This window comes from Ursus arctos, unplaced genomic scaffold, assembly GCF_023065955.2.
Source record: "Ursus arctos isolate Adak ecotype North America unplaced genomic scaffold, UrsArc2.0 scaffold_3, whole genome shotgun sequence".
In the NCBI taxonomy this organism is placed as follows: domain Eukaryota; kingdom Metazoa; phylum Chordata; class Mammalia; order Carnivora; family Ursidae; genus Ursus; species Ursus arctos.
Genome location: NW_026622985.1, coordinates 11,300,381 through 11,316,206, shown reverse-complemented (window position 1 = coordinate 11,316,206; position 15,826 = coordinate 11,300,381). Strand labels below are relative to the sequence as shown.

At 45.2% G+C, this 15,826-nt stretch overlaps 1 protein-coding gene across 3 annotated transcripts in view; it reads right to left on the bottom strand.

Annotated features, from left to right (window-relative positions):
- GLI3 (GLI family zinc finger 3) overlaps positions 1-15,826 on the bottom strand; it is a 266,426-nt gene that overhangs the window by 87,910 nt on the left and 162,690 nt on the right. For all 3 annotated transcript variants that reach the window (XM_057304188.1, XM_048212817.2, XM_048212818.2), the window contains exon 5: positions 650-852. In XM_057304188.1, coding sequence (XP_057160171.1) covers positions 650-852 — 203 coding nt within the window. The remainder of the gene's footprint in view (positions 1-649; positions 853-15,826) is intronic.

Below are 15,826 nucleotides of genomic sequence, written 5' to 3'. Positions count from 1 at the left end.
CAGACCTAGACCACCCCGTTCGGTAAGACTGGCTACTCAGAGCATGGACCACGGACCAAAGCCCTGACATCACCTGCGAGCTTTCCCGCGTGCAGAATCTCCGCATCCCCCCAGACCCGCCCCACACAGAATCACGTTTTATCGTCATTCCCGGGTGGTGCACGCGCACAGTGGGATCTGAGAAGCGTTGGCCTAAGACACATCTGTATAAACACGCCTCTCAGACGTGCAGAACAGAAAAGCCTTCACTGGAAGGTGAGCAAAACGGTTGGTTACGCAGGCATGCTGTGTGAACGGCAGCTGGGCCCGACCAACAGGATGTGGGCTCCAGACTCAACAGTGGATAGGAGCAAGGTGTCTGGAGTCGGCGAGTTCGGGCTTGGAGTTCCATCCCTGCCGCCCAGTAGCCAGTGGGCCACGTTGCAAGCTCCTTGGCCCCACCGCTCACTGCTCTGCTCGGCCAGTAATAGATGGTAACCCCCCCATGGAGGTGTCCTAACGTTGACACGAAGCATGCTCTTAAAGCACTTAGCACAGCATCCGGCACGTGGGAAACGTTCAGTCAAGACCAGAGCTGCTCCAACCACGTTCCAGGTGGGGGGGTGGGCACGAGGAGGGAAGCGAACGGGCCGGTCGGGAACTGACTCACCGTCTGTGGGGCTGAGCCCCCGGGCTGCCGAGATCACGGAGAGGGACGGGCTGTGAAGAGACCGGATGTAGTCCATGTAGGGGTTGATGTAGGGGTGCGGAGGGCTGAAGGGGGGCTCGGAGGCTGCAGCGGGGTTCCGGTGCGGGGAGATCCTGATGAAGGGCAGGTCTGAATATGTTGGGCTACTAGATAAGGCAGAAGGCCTGGGTGAAAAAGAAGAGCAGACACAAGAGGTCCGGGTGAGACAAATGGTCTCCACAGGCAGGGGCTGTCTGTGAAGGAAAATGAGAAGGATTTTAAGTGAACTCGAGGTGCCTTGGGTAAAAGACATGAGGCATATATGTGTCCAGGACAATGACCTTAAAATCATGGTGACAAAGGCAGGCAGAATGGTAGTACACAATTATCTGGGCAACGAAAACGAACCTCTGAGAAATTTCATGGCACTCTGAATACAGAAAAATAAAGGTTGGCCTTTGGCTTTCCTGATGACAAGAAATTCTAAACCATGGGCATCTGAGTTTTAAGTAGTTCTGCGACTATATATTCCATTTGACCCGTATATTAGTTTCACCCCTGAAAACTTACCTTTTACCCTCACGGTGTGGCACTAAAAAAGAAAGAATTGCAAATGCATGTGGTCCTGCCCACAGCAGAGTTGCCCGTAAAGGAAGGATGCTAACTGCCAAAGTCTGCAAGAATTGTGCCATCAGACACTCTATGTTCGTGCTTGAACCTTTACTGCAAGGGTCTTGCAATGGGGGGTGAAACCAGTTTCACGGACCTGGGCCTCACCATTTGGAAGACAGCTCCTCCTGTCTGTGAGCCAGCCCTGACCGCGCCCTTCCCCTTCCACTCATCTTTCAAGCGGCACCTGATCAGCTACGTCCAGGAATTAAGCCCTCTTGGGGCTACGAAGTTGGAAGAGAAGGGGGGTTTGATCGAGCTTGTGCCTTGGTTTTAACGAGCTGATGACGTTAAATTTTAAAACACACCTAGCCCACCATACCTTGACTCACTCCTGGGGATTCCTTCCCTGGGGACCGCTGCTTCCAGAACGGCCAGTGTGTGTAGCCACCCCACCGCCCCCCTCAACCGCCTTGTTTCTTCTCTAATAGAAAATGTGTTGTGTGGATAATCCAGTGAACTGCCTCGGCTTCCTCTTTCACAGAGGGGATGGCCACAGTGACGGAGAGGCCGTGATAGAGACAGATCTACCGAGCAGGGCGAATTCCTCTTACGCCGCTGGCTTTGGGTGCAAAAGGAAAGGGAGGGGAGACGCATTTTCTCATCACGCCTCCTCGGTGCTGGCCCCCATCACCCTGTCAGAACATAATCTCGGGAGCAGCCAGCCCTATAAGTGCACAGCGCGGATCAGATCCTGCATTTCCCCTCAGTAGAAAATAAGAGGTGGAACTATTGGGGTGGGGGGTTGCTCCCGTGTGCTTTCTTCCTCTTTTTCACTTTGAACTAAAATAAATAAATAAATAAATAAATAAATAAACAAACAAACAAACAAATAAATAAATAAGGCTTTTTATTTGGTATTCAGATGCCACTTTTGGGGAAGTAAAATAAAAATCCAGAGTTTTCTAAATTTACATGTGGGCAGAATGAGCCCTGGGCACCTGAAAACAGATATTTCTTCTCAAAACAACTTGAGGCTTTCCACACCCGCTCAGAAATTAGTAAAATGACTTATACTGAAATAGAAATCGGCACAGCCTATTAGCCTATCCTATTTTAGCTCTTTATGGCAAAACACGTTAGCGCTGTGCTGTTGGTTCAGTCCTAAGTTCCATTTAGACATGTTGCTGATCTAAACCACGGGATGCCCTAGGTCCTTAATTCACGTTCGACTGGAAAGGAAGCTCAGTCTTTCCAGTCCGATTCCAAAGTAATCACTACAAACACAAACTTATTTGTAGATTTATGATGAGAGATGAGCATGGCAGAGAGGTGGAAAAGTAGACATTCCCAGAAATCTATGAGACGCCAGCTCCCAGACGAGCTCGTCGTATGATCCGCAACAGTACGGACTCAACATCAGGGAGGGCGGTGGCACATCTTACCGGGTTTTTTTTTCCTTTTAGATAAAAATCGTAACCTGTAATTTTTCTGAAATCCCAGAATCGACAAGGGCAGTAATAATATTCCTAGAGGCTGAGAGTCCATCTTGAAGAATCATGCACAGGGAGAAAAAAAAAAATCAGCATCCAGAACAACATGAAAATTAACAGAGGTAGGGCTGGCGGTCACCAATCCCAAAGAAACAAGGACGCCAGGAGACAGGCGAGCTTTTCCTCGTCTCACAGGTCCCAGGATGTCTGACACGTGCACCGGCCTCAGTTCGCTTGGCCCATTCCCAGAAGAGGACTGAAGGTAACTGTTCCAGGAGCAGCCACGAGTGAGCAATTGACCTGGTCACAGCGTCCCCACAGGACGCCAGCCCCATCCGCCCTTTGCACTCCGGGAAGAAGTGACAGCAGAGAAGAGGGCTGGCTCCTTGTGGAGGTGAAGTCAGGAACCTTCACTCACTCTGGTGAACATCGCATTCATGCGTGCCCCTTCCAGAGAGATGATGCTGAGGGGACAGGGGTCCCCGATTTTCAGAAAATGGGGCAGGACATGCCTTCAGACAGGAATGCAAATAAGAAAGCTCTAGGTTGGGGCGCCTGGGTGGCACAGCGGTTAAGCGTCTGCCTTCGGCTCAGGGCGTGATCCCGGCGTTATGGGATCGAGCCCCACATCAGGCTCCTCCGCTAGGAGCCTGCTTCTTCCTCTCCCACTCCCCCTGCTTGTGTTCCCTCTCTCGCTGGCTGTCTCTATCTCTGTCGAATAAATAAATAAAATCTTAAAAAAAAAAAAAAAGAAAGTCTAGGTTAATTAATTGCCCTAAAATAACAAACCATCTATTACTCAAAGGCGAGCCATCCCCAGGATACAAACAGGAAAATGCCTAATAAGTGAGGGGGCAGTCAGGAATTCTGGAGACCGGTGAGTCAGACCCCAGAGCAGTGGTACCAGGGAAGCGTCTGGGCACTGAGGGGAATGGATGTGGACCGCAGCTAGCTGTGTGACGTCATCTGCAATGCCCAGCCTCTCCTACTCGGTAACGGTACAATCGGGAGGATTCCTACCTCCTGGGGGGCTTGGCAAGTTAATCTAAATCAAACCCCATGTACTGAGCCTGGCGTCAAATAAATGCTCAATGCGTGCCCACATACACACATATTATACTAACATGTTCTATCCTAACATATACACATATGTAACACAGACATCCGTGCACATAAATAAACACACATGCATATTAGGGATGGCAAATACAGCGTACTATGTGATTCTCAAACACTGAAATACTGGAACCCTCTTTTCAAAGCAAACTCTATGGTGGAAGCATTCTTGTCTGTGTTGCTCCCCAACCTGACAGAGCCCTGGAAACACCTCCTTGGATTTCCAGGTAAAATCATAAAACCACACGAGGTGGTTAAAACTCAGGGGGCACCTGGGTGGCTCAGTCGTTAAGCGTCTGCCTTCGGCTCAGGTCATGATCCCAGGGTCCTGGGATCGAGTCCCGCATCGGAACCCCTGCTCAGCGGGAAGCCTGCTTCTCCCTCTTCCACTGCCCCTGCTGATGTTCCCTCTCTCGCTGTCTCTCTCTGTCCAATAAATAAATAAAATCTTTAAAAACAAACAAACAAACAAAAAACATGAACTCAGGAAGCAAATGCAGAAGCTTTGAAAAAAAACTGGATCCGAACGTAGTCTGTCACTGACTCTGTCACTCAAGATAAGTTGTGTTATACATAAAATGGAACACAGTGGCTCCCTCCCAGGGCTGCCCCCACTGAGGCGCACGGGGCACCCAGTAACCATGGTGCTGGATGTTCTCGGTGGTTGTCAGAACGTCCAACAAGACTGGTTTGTGTGCATGACCCTACACTCGCAAAGAAACCTCCAAATGCCAAGACTTTTGGAAACTTGTTTCCAATTTCCTTGCTGTTCCAAATTCTTGGCATCTAGGTCAGCTATCAGTTATGTTGTTTTAAACAGTAAGGCAAATCTGAGAGGGCAGGTCAAGTTCTTTAAATATAACAGGTACATGTGTTCACTGTTGTACTAAAGTCCCGCTGAAGACGGTGACCGGAGGGATGGGTTATGTCGAAGGAAGACGAGGTGGGAGGGGTGGAAAAGGCACCCACAAAATTTTCCATATAAATAACATAGGTCATTTCACAAACCGTCATAAACTCGACCTGGTAAATATATTTGCCAAGCTCGCTAAAAATCTTCGCTGACGATTACAGTACCACCAGGAAAAGAAATGAGAGGCGTCTCTCTCTTGGTTTGTATTTTTAGTAGATACACAGAGATGGAACTGAAGATTACAGTTGGCCTTCTGTGCCTTTCTCTGCCTTTGTAGCTTTCTGCTCTCTCCCGGTTCTGGGGTCATACGTGGCCTGGTCACTGAACGTGGCACAAACCACAGAGAGAAAAACCAACCCAGGAAACAAACAGACATCCTGGGAAGAACACTGACACGTCGTACTGCACCACGAACAGGGATTCCGTGCGATGTAAGTTGTAACCGAAGAGTGTAGAAATGTGCCTGTGACCCTCCAAACTAAATCACACAAGCTACTGTCCGGGAAGCAGATGCCTAAGCTGCAGAGCGTTGTCAGGACGCAGCGGAGGACAGCAGCTGATGTCCTGCGCGCCAGGCCCGGCATCCCCACTCAGGGATGACGCCCCTGTACCATGCCCACCCATCTGCTCTTCCAACGCCCGGAGACCCAGGGGATGGCTGTCCTGTGGTCTCTGTGTCGCACAACAGCGAAATAAAGTTCAGTTCCAGACAAGAAAGAAGGTGGGGATCACTTCGGCACTCTCCCAAAAGACAATAAAGCCATATAAAGTTGTGTTTGTGGAGATAATTTGACTTCAGATTAATTTTTTTACAAGGTCATGAAAATAGATTACAACGAAAAGAGTAGAGGATTCTTATTAGAGCATTTTTTAACAGGATACCACGGTAAACTTACAAAACAAAAACACATACTGCAGAGAATAACTGGACTTCTTAGTTAGAATGAAATATCATTATATAATCTCATTTGTTACTGCCTTTTCATCTATCTTATTGGGTTACTAAAATGCCAAGATTAAAATCACAGTATTTAATCAACTGCATTACCCATTATGAGAGCATTAAACCAGGTTTATATGCTGGATTATTACAATTGCTTTCACATGGCTCGGGACACTGGAAAGGTACACCTGCCCCTTGCATCTTTGCACGCGGGCTCCAACTACCTGAGGACTGAAATGTTGGGGTTTTTTACATAACACGTTTATTTTCTAATTTTGTTCTTTGTCTAACAAGTCGATACTCTTCATATTCAAGAAGTGGCCTACCAGAGAACAAAGGGGAGTTATCCCTTATAATGTATTTTTAACCAACCAATTAATTATTCAATAAGCACAATTTTAATAAATCAAAATGTATAATAAAAATTAGCTTTCCATCCAGTGACGGAAACAAATAACAAAAACGGCCACGGCTAATACGCCGGACACGGTCAGAAATCTGCACCATCCTGGACTTCATCTTTTCCTCTCTTCAAGGACAGCTTCCAGATAACCTCTGCCCGAGACGCATCCTGTGACCCTGAAACGTACAGACGGTCGTGCCGGCTACTTTCCATTTGCCAGTCTTTACCCCAACCACTGCACGTCCGGGAAGGCTGGTCCGTACGGCCTGACTCTGCGAGCTTGCCCTCCTTCTGGCGACTAGGGATGAGACGCACAGGTGGGAGCTGGTGGTGGAGGGAAGAGCCAAGGCACTGACTCCGCTCACCTCCTCTCGCTGGCTGGAGCTCTGCTTGGTGGCACTCCAATCCCCACGGCCACAGCTGCGCAAGCGTGACCCCTTCCGAGGATCTAGCCTTCGCTGAGTCACTTTTCCCTCCACTCGCACCTTCAGATTAGGGCTGGTCACCGCTTCTAACTTCCGCTAGTCCCGGAGGCTCTACTATCACTTTGGGGGCCTTTCACCTGGTCCACCCCAGTGTGAACACCTGCTCCATTGAACTGCCACAGCCCTAGCTGAGAAGATGGTTCCGTTTCCCTCCCAACGCCATCATCGCTACAGCTAAAGAATATTTCCCGGGAAGGTGTAACTGACTCCAGTCTTTTACAAACTTACCATTTGATGGTAATTAACTTACCATACAAACTGGACTGGATTTCAGTTTTTAACAGCTACATGCATAACTACACTGATGAATACCTCAATGATATGTTCATTTCATATACATTTTTTTTTAAAGATTTTATTTATTTATTTGACAGAGATAGAGACAGCCAGCGAGAGAGGGAACACAAGCAGGGGGAGTGGGAGAGGAAGAAGCAGGCTCCTAGCGGAGGAGCCTGATGTGGGGCTCGATCCCATAACGCCGGGATCACGCCCTGAGCCGAAGGCAGACGCTTTAACCGCTGTGCCACCCAGGTGCCCCCATTTCATATACATTTTTATGGAAAATCCACGTACTAAGAATCCTTTATGATCTCAGGACTTGGAAGAATTTCAGGAAACATAATATATGATCTTTTAGTCCCTGCTTTCAAAGAGTTTATAGCCAAATAGGATGAAAGGCACACACACGAGTGTCTAAGAGTAAGTGTTATCTGACGTGTCAGAGAGCACCAACAGGTTTCCAGGATGCATGTTGGTTACAAAAAATAGGGAACGTGAATTGCACTATAAAATGTAGACGGGATTTGAACAGAAGTGGCCACTGAAGAGGAAGCTTACAATATTGTTTACTGTGCACATTCATGCAGGGTGCTGAGTATTATCTTCCGTATAAAATTTCAGAGCTATGGTTAATTTCTCTAACAAAACACAAGAGAGAGAGAGAGAGAAAAATAGGGGTCTTAATGGTGAAACATCATTTCAAAGCATTTTTAAGAATGACTTTCTTATTTTTATTTTCTATTTATGTCTGATTACAAGAGGAGTTTACATCCATAAATGGTAAACTTGAGATTATGTTGAAGAACACTAAAAAACAGTTATTCCTAGTGTCCAAGCTCTTTGGATCTAACCAATGTCAATATTTCAACATATTTAGTACCGGATTTTTGGGGGCATTATGCACTTCTAATACAATCAAATAAAAGTGTATTTTTAATTACACTTTCTCCCTCAATATTAAAAGGTTTCTCTAGTATCTTTTAACAGACTGTCCCTAAACATCGCCGATAAATGCAGTGCAGATGAAAGCCACCATGAGTGATCATTAAACATCCACAGAGTGGCTAAAATTAAAAAGAGGGGACAGTGCCAAGTGTCGATGAGGATTCAGAGTGACGGGAACTCTCCAACAATGGGCATATGTATGAGCTGGCACAACGTCTCTGGACAACAGCTGGGCATAACGAACTCAAGTAAATGCGCACATTCCTTTCCGCGGTGTAGAGACAACAGTGGTGTGTGTACTAGCCCCATAATCTCTTAGACTGTTCAGAGCAGCGTTACTCATTCACGTTAAAACTGGAAACCACCAAGTATCTATCAACAGTACGGTGGGCGGGGGTACCGGGCTAGCTCCGACGGGAGAGCCTGCAACTCTTGATGTCGGGGCTGTGAGTTCGAGCCCCACGTTGGGTGTAGACATTCCTTAAAAAAAATAAAATCTTCACACACACAAACAGTAGAATGGGTAAATAACTCACAGCACAAGATAGTGAAAAGCTATGAAAATGAACAAATGCAATGCGGGAAAAAAACTATACTGTAGACTGGAAGAAGCCTGGCACAAAAAGGTTCTAACATACTGTGTGATCCCCGCTTAGGTAAAGGTCACTAACAGACAGACCTAAAGAGTAGCCTTAGGATAGTCAGGGTAAACATTACCTCTGGGTATGTGGGTAAGTGCAGAAGGAGGGCTTCTGGGGTGCTGGTGTCCTATTTCTAGACTTGGTTAGTGGTTAGAGGCTTTCACTCTGTGATAACTCGTTATACTTCACTGAGCTATATGTGTACATTTTGTGTCGTTTTCTCTTTGTGCCCTATTTATTACCATTTTTTAAAAAAGGATACACCCATTCACATGTGTCAAATGTATCAATATTTTCCACGGTGGTTTCAACCATTTTCATTCAATTCAGATTATTGAATACATATACATGTGTATTTTCCAAGATCTGCAAATTATTGATGCTTAAAGGATACCATAAATAATAACATATTTACTGCTGTTAAGCAGATAGTGTAGTTGACGCATTAGTGTAAATTCAAAGTAAACTACAGTATATGGGTTTCTGTATGTTAATTCTGGGGGAGGAAAGGCCCTGCTCAGCCAATCGAAGGGAGAGGCCAAGTGAATATCTCCAGTCCCTGTCAGTCATCTCCTTCGGCAACCGAAACAATGTTCTATATCAATACATTTGTATCACGTGAATAATGCAATTGTTTGTGGCTAAACTTGATTTTATTCCCTCCTGAGAAGACTGCAAAAAATAATTTGACAAAATTCACCTGCATTCCATACTAGAAATACAGGTCTATATTAACAGATTGAGATTTCAAGGTCAGGAAAATAGTCAAAGAATTTAAAAGAAAGGCCATTCAAAAGGCACAACCGAGGGAATACAGTGGATGGTATTATAACTGCGTTCTATCGGGCCGCAGGGTAGCTACACTTCCGGCAAGCACCACGTAACGTAGACTTGTCCAATCGCTCTGTTGTTTGTGCACCTGAAACTAATGTAACATTGTGGGTCAACTACGCTCAAATAAAAAAGTAAAATAAGATAAAAAAGAAAGTCCAGGGGCGCCTGGGTGGCACAGCGGTTAAGCGTCTGCCTTTGGCTCAGGGTGTGATCCCAGCGTTATGGGATCGAGCCCCACATCAGGCTCCTCCGCTATGAGCCTGCTTCTTCCTCTCCCACTCCCCCTGCTTGTGTTCCCTCTCTCGCTGGCTGTCTCTATCTCTGTCAAATAAATAAATAAAAAAAATCTTTAAAAAAAGAAGAAAAAAGAAAGAAAGTCCATTCAAGTAACTACGACATGCAATGCACTGTTATTATAAGGGTTCGTAACAAAAATACTACTGGCTCAAATAAACGCTTGGAGCTAGAAGGCCACATCCCATAGCATGCGTGTCTGTAACACCTTACAAACAAGGGCAGAAGAGACAGAGTTAGGAGGGAAGGCAGGATCGCTGATCCGAGTGGCAGCTGACAAACTGGTTTCTAAATAACCAGTCATCAGTTTCAAATATTTCAGTTCTATGGAATGCAGAGTGTATTTAAATTATTATTTTTGGCAGCCTCTTTTGTTGTCCCAATAGATTCCAAATATTCCATACAAAGGTACATCTTTTTCCAATGTGTAATAAATATGAAAAACCATCTTCTTTAGCTTCTTGCCCCGATTACTACACAGTTTGTGAGAAAAACAAAACCATTTTAAAAAATTAACATTATGTAGTTTTAGTATTAATACAATATATAATTATATATTTTAATATGTAACTTACATGTTATATATTAATAGATTATATATAATAGAACTAATGTAAATATAAGGACTAATTGTTAGAAGAACTAATATGTTCTATCTTCCTTCACAAAGTCCACAGAAATACCGCTTCGATAAGAAAACCACTCTGCCTCCCTTAGGACACGAGTTCAGATGTCCAGCTGCGATTCTTTTCCTAACAGGACGCCTGGCAGATGGAGGGACTTAGAGCTCTTCTCAGCAGTCAGCTTCTGGGGCATTTCACGGGGCCCTGTTTTCTAGAGAGCTTCCCAACTGGTTTGTGTTAACACAGTGAATGAACACTGTCCTTCTCACCCCTCCTTCCCTCACACAACAAGTTGTCCCTTTCAACAGTCACTTTTGCCTGTGGATTCTTTCTATTTCTAGGGGGGAGGGGGAGGGGGGAGGCCATGGGGGAGGCCAGCCAGGCCCAGTGAGGGGTCCCGGGGCATTCCTGTCTCAGTGCTCCCCTCCATCCCCTAGTTCTCCCTGCACGCTCGCGCGCGCACACACACACACACACACACACACACACACACAAGGTTGTAAGCCCTAAGACAGATTTGGTGCTGGGTGAACCAGATCTTTCAAAGTCTTCTTTGCTCCAAGCTCTTTAGGCCTGGATGGAAACGAAGAAGTGCCAGTGGTGTTAACTGTCACCAAGAAAGTATGCACAGAGCACTGAGCCTGCTGCCTGTCCCGTGGGAAGTTCTCAGTAAACATCGGCCCCTACGACCAACACCTTCCTCACTGCTGCTGTCACTACTAGAGCTCTGGGTTGGGTAAGGCCAAGGTCACCCAGCTTTCGTGGCCTCCTTGTGTACTGACTTCTTAGGACCCTACAGGGAGGGGGCTGTTCTGCAGCCAGGGCGAGTCAACTATTCGACACCCCGGGTATCGTTTAGAAGCACCCCACCTCGCCTCTTTCAACACAGCAAAGAAACTACTGACTTTACTCGACCACAGTAAAATGTACAGGATTTCTTCTTTCTAAAAGTAAACTCAAGGGGCATGGTGATTCTTGGTTTTAGTTCAAAAAGTCATTGCTATGAGAAAAGAAAAAAAAATGGGGGGGGTGTGGCAAAAATTTCCAAGTCTGATTTCTCTGACACTCCTGCCAATTTGCCATTCATTCTAACAGACCTGATTTTTTGGAATCTAATGAATTACCAGTTCTATCCAAAAACAGCATTTAAAGTGGCAAAATAGTGTTCTTTTCCAAAAAGAAAACACACAGCAAAACAGAAAGATACTGGAACATAATAAACAGTGTGGGTGACTCGGCACAGGCCTAAGTTCCATGAACTAACAGCATCTAGAAAAACCCTGGGCTGTGTGGCATTTGCTCGTCCAGCTGTTAGGTTTTCTAAGAACGTCGAGTCCTATCAACATGACATCCTTCGGGAGGAACTTTTGGGTTTGAACCATGATACCCACCAGATGTAAAGAAAAAGGACCATGAAGTACATACAAGAAATTCAATTAGAACTGCTGGATTTAACCAGCTCAACAAACAAGTCTATGCTTACATCATTTACCTGGAAATTTCAACAACGGAAGGTAAAGAGATATTTTAAAAATCTCGAGACCCCCAAGCCAGGATCTGTTATTTAAGTGAGCGGTCACGGAGCAGGGGGCTTTAGATACTGCGTGAGAATAACTACAAAGAGGAAGTTAGGTTCTAACAGTTTAATCCTTGCATCACGGTGAGTCCTCTTGCAAGTGGTATGGGGGGAGATTTACACCAAAGACAAGGGTGCATCTGGAGTTGTGAGCCAAGAAGAGGATGAGGCTTCTGTTTTAGTTTCTGTTTTGATGGGCTGCTTCAAGAACCAGCTAGAATATCCCTTCCCAGCGGCCGTCTGGCACGCCGAACTTAGCTGGGTCTTTCACTAGCAGTGTGGACATGTCCCATATTCCGTCACCATCACAATCCTCATGATAATTAACTATTATTATTAACGACCGACTAGAATGTTTTCAGGGTTGTCCCTTAGGATCCTTGGCTCATACTTTTTGTCATTCTTGAAATTATCCTTATTTTAAGGGATAATAGGGACGTCCATCAAGGAGCTCTTATTAATGATCTTAAAGGTTATCCTCCAGAATAAAATCCCCAAGATTTGTGAGGGCCCTCTGGCCTGGTAAAGGTAAAATGGGCCCTCTTTATTTGGCAGACTATTTAGATTTAACTGGCAGCGGACACTGTAGGACTCTACTGCGTGCTAAGACTTTGTATCCCAGTACACTTCTCAATATTCCAGAATTTTAACCCCTGGGAAGGTATCAAACTTCTCAAAAATAAATTAAATATGGCAAAGGAATATATCTAACGTACAGGGGAACAATTTGTCTATATTACTCTATAGAAAGTAAGCATTAACTTCCATGTAAGGAGATAAGAACCTCCCTGGGGCTCTGGCTCTCCTGGCTTCAGAGCATGTTGCCCCAGGCATCCGGGGAACACCGAGGAAACATGGACAAGGCCCACAAGGTCTCCCCCTGCCTCCCCTTCTTCCCAACGGATGCCACAGTGAGGCCAGATTGAAGGGAACAGAAGCGTCTAAATGATGTGCTGGAATTACTTGATATTATTACCCTTAGAGAACGGGTGCCTAGGACCACAGGCTTACAGCTAACAGCTCCTTGGGCTTTACTTTGCTCACTGGTAAAATGTGAGCCTTCGGCATTCCACTCACCAGGTTTAAGGTCTCTTTGGTCCTACCAACCAAATTTTTCTACGATTCAAATCGTTTGTCCCTGTCTACCACCGCTTTGCTCTGACGTCTAATGTTATAACGTCTGTTACTTGAATAAAGTTTGGCTGAAAATTTAGGGACTCTTTACTTGAGTGTCTCACAAATGAGATCTCATTTTCTTTCCTTTCTCCCTGTCTGGAATGGCATTTTCCATCACCACGGCGACTAACGTCCCCCCTGGGCCGCTCTGGACTTCAACTTTGATATTACTCCCAGGAGAAATGAAAGGGTCTGGTTTTATGCTGATTGGATTTGGATGGTGATGGATTGGAAAAAAGTGGGACCGCGTAGCCACGCCAAAGGCTCAGAACTGAGCCACGGCTTAAACACCAAAGGAGCTTTTTTACTGGTGAGTTCACAGCTATTAGCTATTTTTATATTAACAACACTTTTCCCATCCAGGTTTGTGCATTTTATCTTTATTCTTTCAAATCCTGAAATTGCTTGGATAAGAGGGAGGGTTTATATATTATACACACACAGACACACACACACAGACGCACAGACGCACACACGTTTCTAAGAGCAGCCTGAACTTTTAGGGGAAATTGAAGAGGCTTTGTGTCAAGTACAGCTAAATCCAGCCTTTCCATATCAAACCTCTGCTAGAAAATTACTCTGCAGATGATAAGGCAGGAAGATATAATAAAAAGTGACTCTACTCAATTTACACTGCAATATTGGTATGACTGAATATTTTTCATTCAGGTGCCTGATAAAATCGCTAAACTGTATTGCAGATAAATAAAGGAGGCTTCTGTCAAGAATAAACACCATTAATCATGAAGTCTCACCCTCAGAGAGCCTGCGCTACGCTTCTGCACAAATACACCAACAGAACCAGCCCGCTGCACATGCTTCCCTCCTTTATACTGTTCCAGGCTGAAGCTGTCCTCCCTTGCATTTTGTAGGATTTAGGGAGCAATAGCGTTTCCCAAACATTGTCTACATTTTAACGTTACAGTCCTGCAGCTGGGTCCATTATTATAACACTTAGGAAAAATTGGCGGTGCTCTCGGGGGGGAAAAAACTAACTTGATGATGAAACAGTTTTTTCCTGCTGACTACATACCTACAGCCAGAATACATATGTGCTACATGGGGGATATACTGTATTTCATCAAAGCAAAGCGGCTATTGGTCTAAAGACGCAACATTATTGTAGGTCCCACTAAGAATGACAATACGTATCACTTTCTTTTTTTTCTTTTTCTTTTCTTAAGACTTTATTTATTTATTTCACAGAGATAGAGACAGCCAGCGAGAGAGGGAACACAAGCGGGGAGAGTGGGAGAGGAAGAAGCAGGCTCATAGCGGAGGAGCCCGATGTGGGGCTCGATCCCATAACGCTGGGATCACGCCCTGAGCCGAAGGCAGACGCTTAACTGCTGTGCCACCCAGGCGCCCCAAATGACGATACGTATCACTTTCTATGTCTGCGTTAAACTTACCGTAAGAGGTCTCTGAGACATATTCACACATACATGTTATCAGGCATCACTCCAGCACTTACACAAGAAAGGAAAATATAACGCAAAATAAGTTCGTTCAGAGATCCCCGAAACCTCCTCACGACTACCTCTTCACCAACGGCGACTGTGAAACACTGCAGATTGTAAGATACTTTCCAATTTCCGAGGCAGGAAAAGGATGTGCAATGTAGAGTAAACTTAAATAGGGTAATAGAACCGATACGTATTGGGTAATTCTGCCATTTGTCAAACACCTGTGCCATGACTGGTTTAAGTGTTCTTATAACGAGAACATGGAGTTCTTGATATAAAATGGGATTGGATAATGAAATTGGGCTTGTGTAGGACAAATACCTAAATACCTAAGCTGCGTTCAAACCCAGTCTTTTTTTTTTTTTTTTTTGTTAAGATTTTATTTATTTATTTGACACAGAGAGAGGCAGCAAGAGAGAGAACACCAGCAGGGGGAGTGGGAGAGGGAGAAGCAGGCTTCCTGCCGAGCAGGGAGCCCGATGCGGGGCTCGATCCCAGAATGCTGGGATCATGACCTAAGCCGAAGGCAGACACTTAACAACTGAGCCACCCAGGCGCCCCCAAACCCAGTCTTAGCACAAAGGAAAACTACCTCAAACCAAACATAAACATGTGGATATATGCTTAAGTACATTTATATTTTGACATTATTGAGGCACTTACTCGAACCAATGGTATGGCTTTCCAGTGACCTCTTCATTCCAAAGGCAACCTGTCTGAATTTATATTCAAATGGCTCTCTGTGCTCCTGGCACAGGGAGGTGCAAAGCATTACTTGGCCAGTAGGAGAAAGAGGGAGGGAGCCATGCTCTGGGAGTGGGCCAGACTCTCTCAGCAGATCTTCCCATAAGGAAAGAGAGGCAGGAGACAAAAATGACATGAGGACATATACATATTAGGGCCACAATGTTTTCATATTCTAGTCCTATTCTAAGTGCCCACAAGCAAGGGGAAAACAATGAACCAACTTAAACTTGCCCATAACTATGGGATGTTAAGAAGGAATCTGACAGATCATTTATTCCAACAATTTTATTTCACAGATGAAAACAAAGAGGCCCAGAGAGGTCAGGGAAGGTGTTCAAGGATCCAGTTCATTTGTGGCAGAGCAGAGAATGGAGCTTAACTGAGCTCTACATATACTTTGAAAATAACTTATAAACTGGTTTTAAGAAGAGGGTCATCAGAAGCCATATGCCAATGGAGTTCCATTTGAATATTCGGAAATTTCACTTTGAAACCCAAGAAAACAGCATTATCACGGGCTAATGTAACCAACGTTGTACTGGGGTGCGCTCAGAGGTGATTACTGAGTGAAACTGTAATCCGGTCCTACTCATGAGAGACGTCTAATCGTGTCACA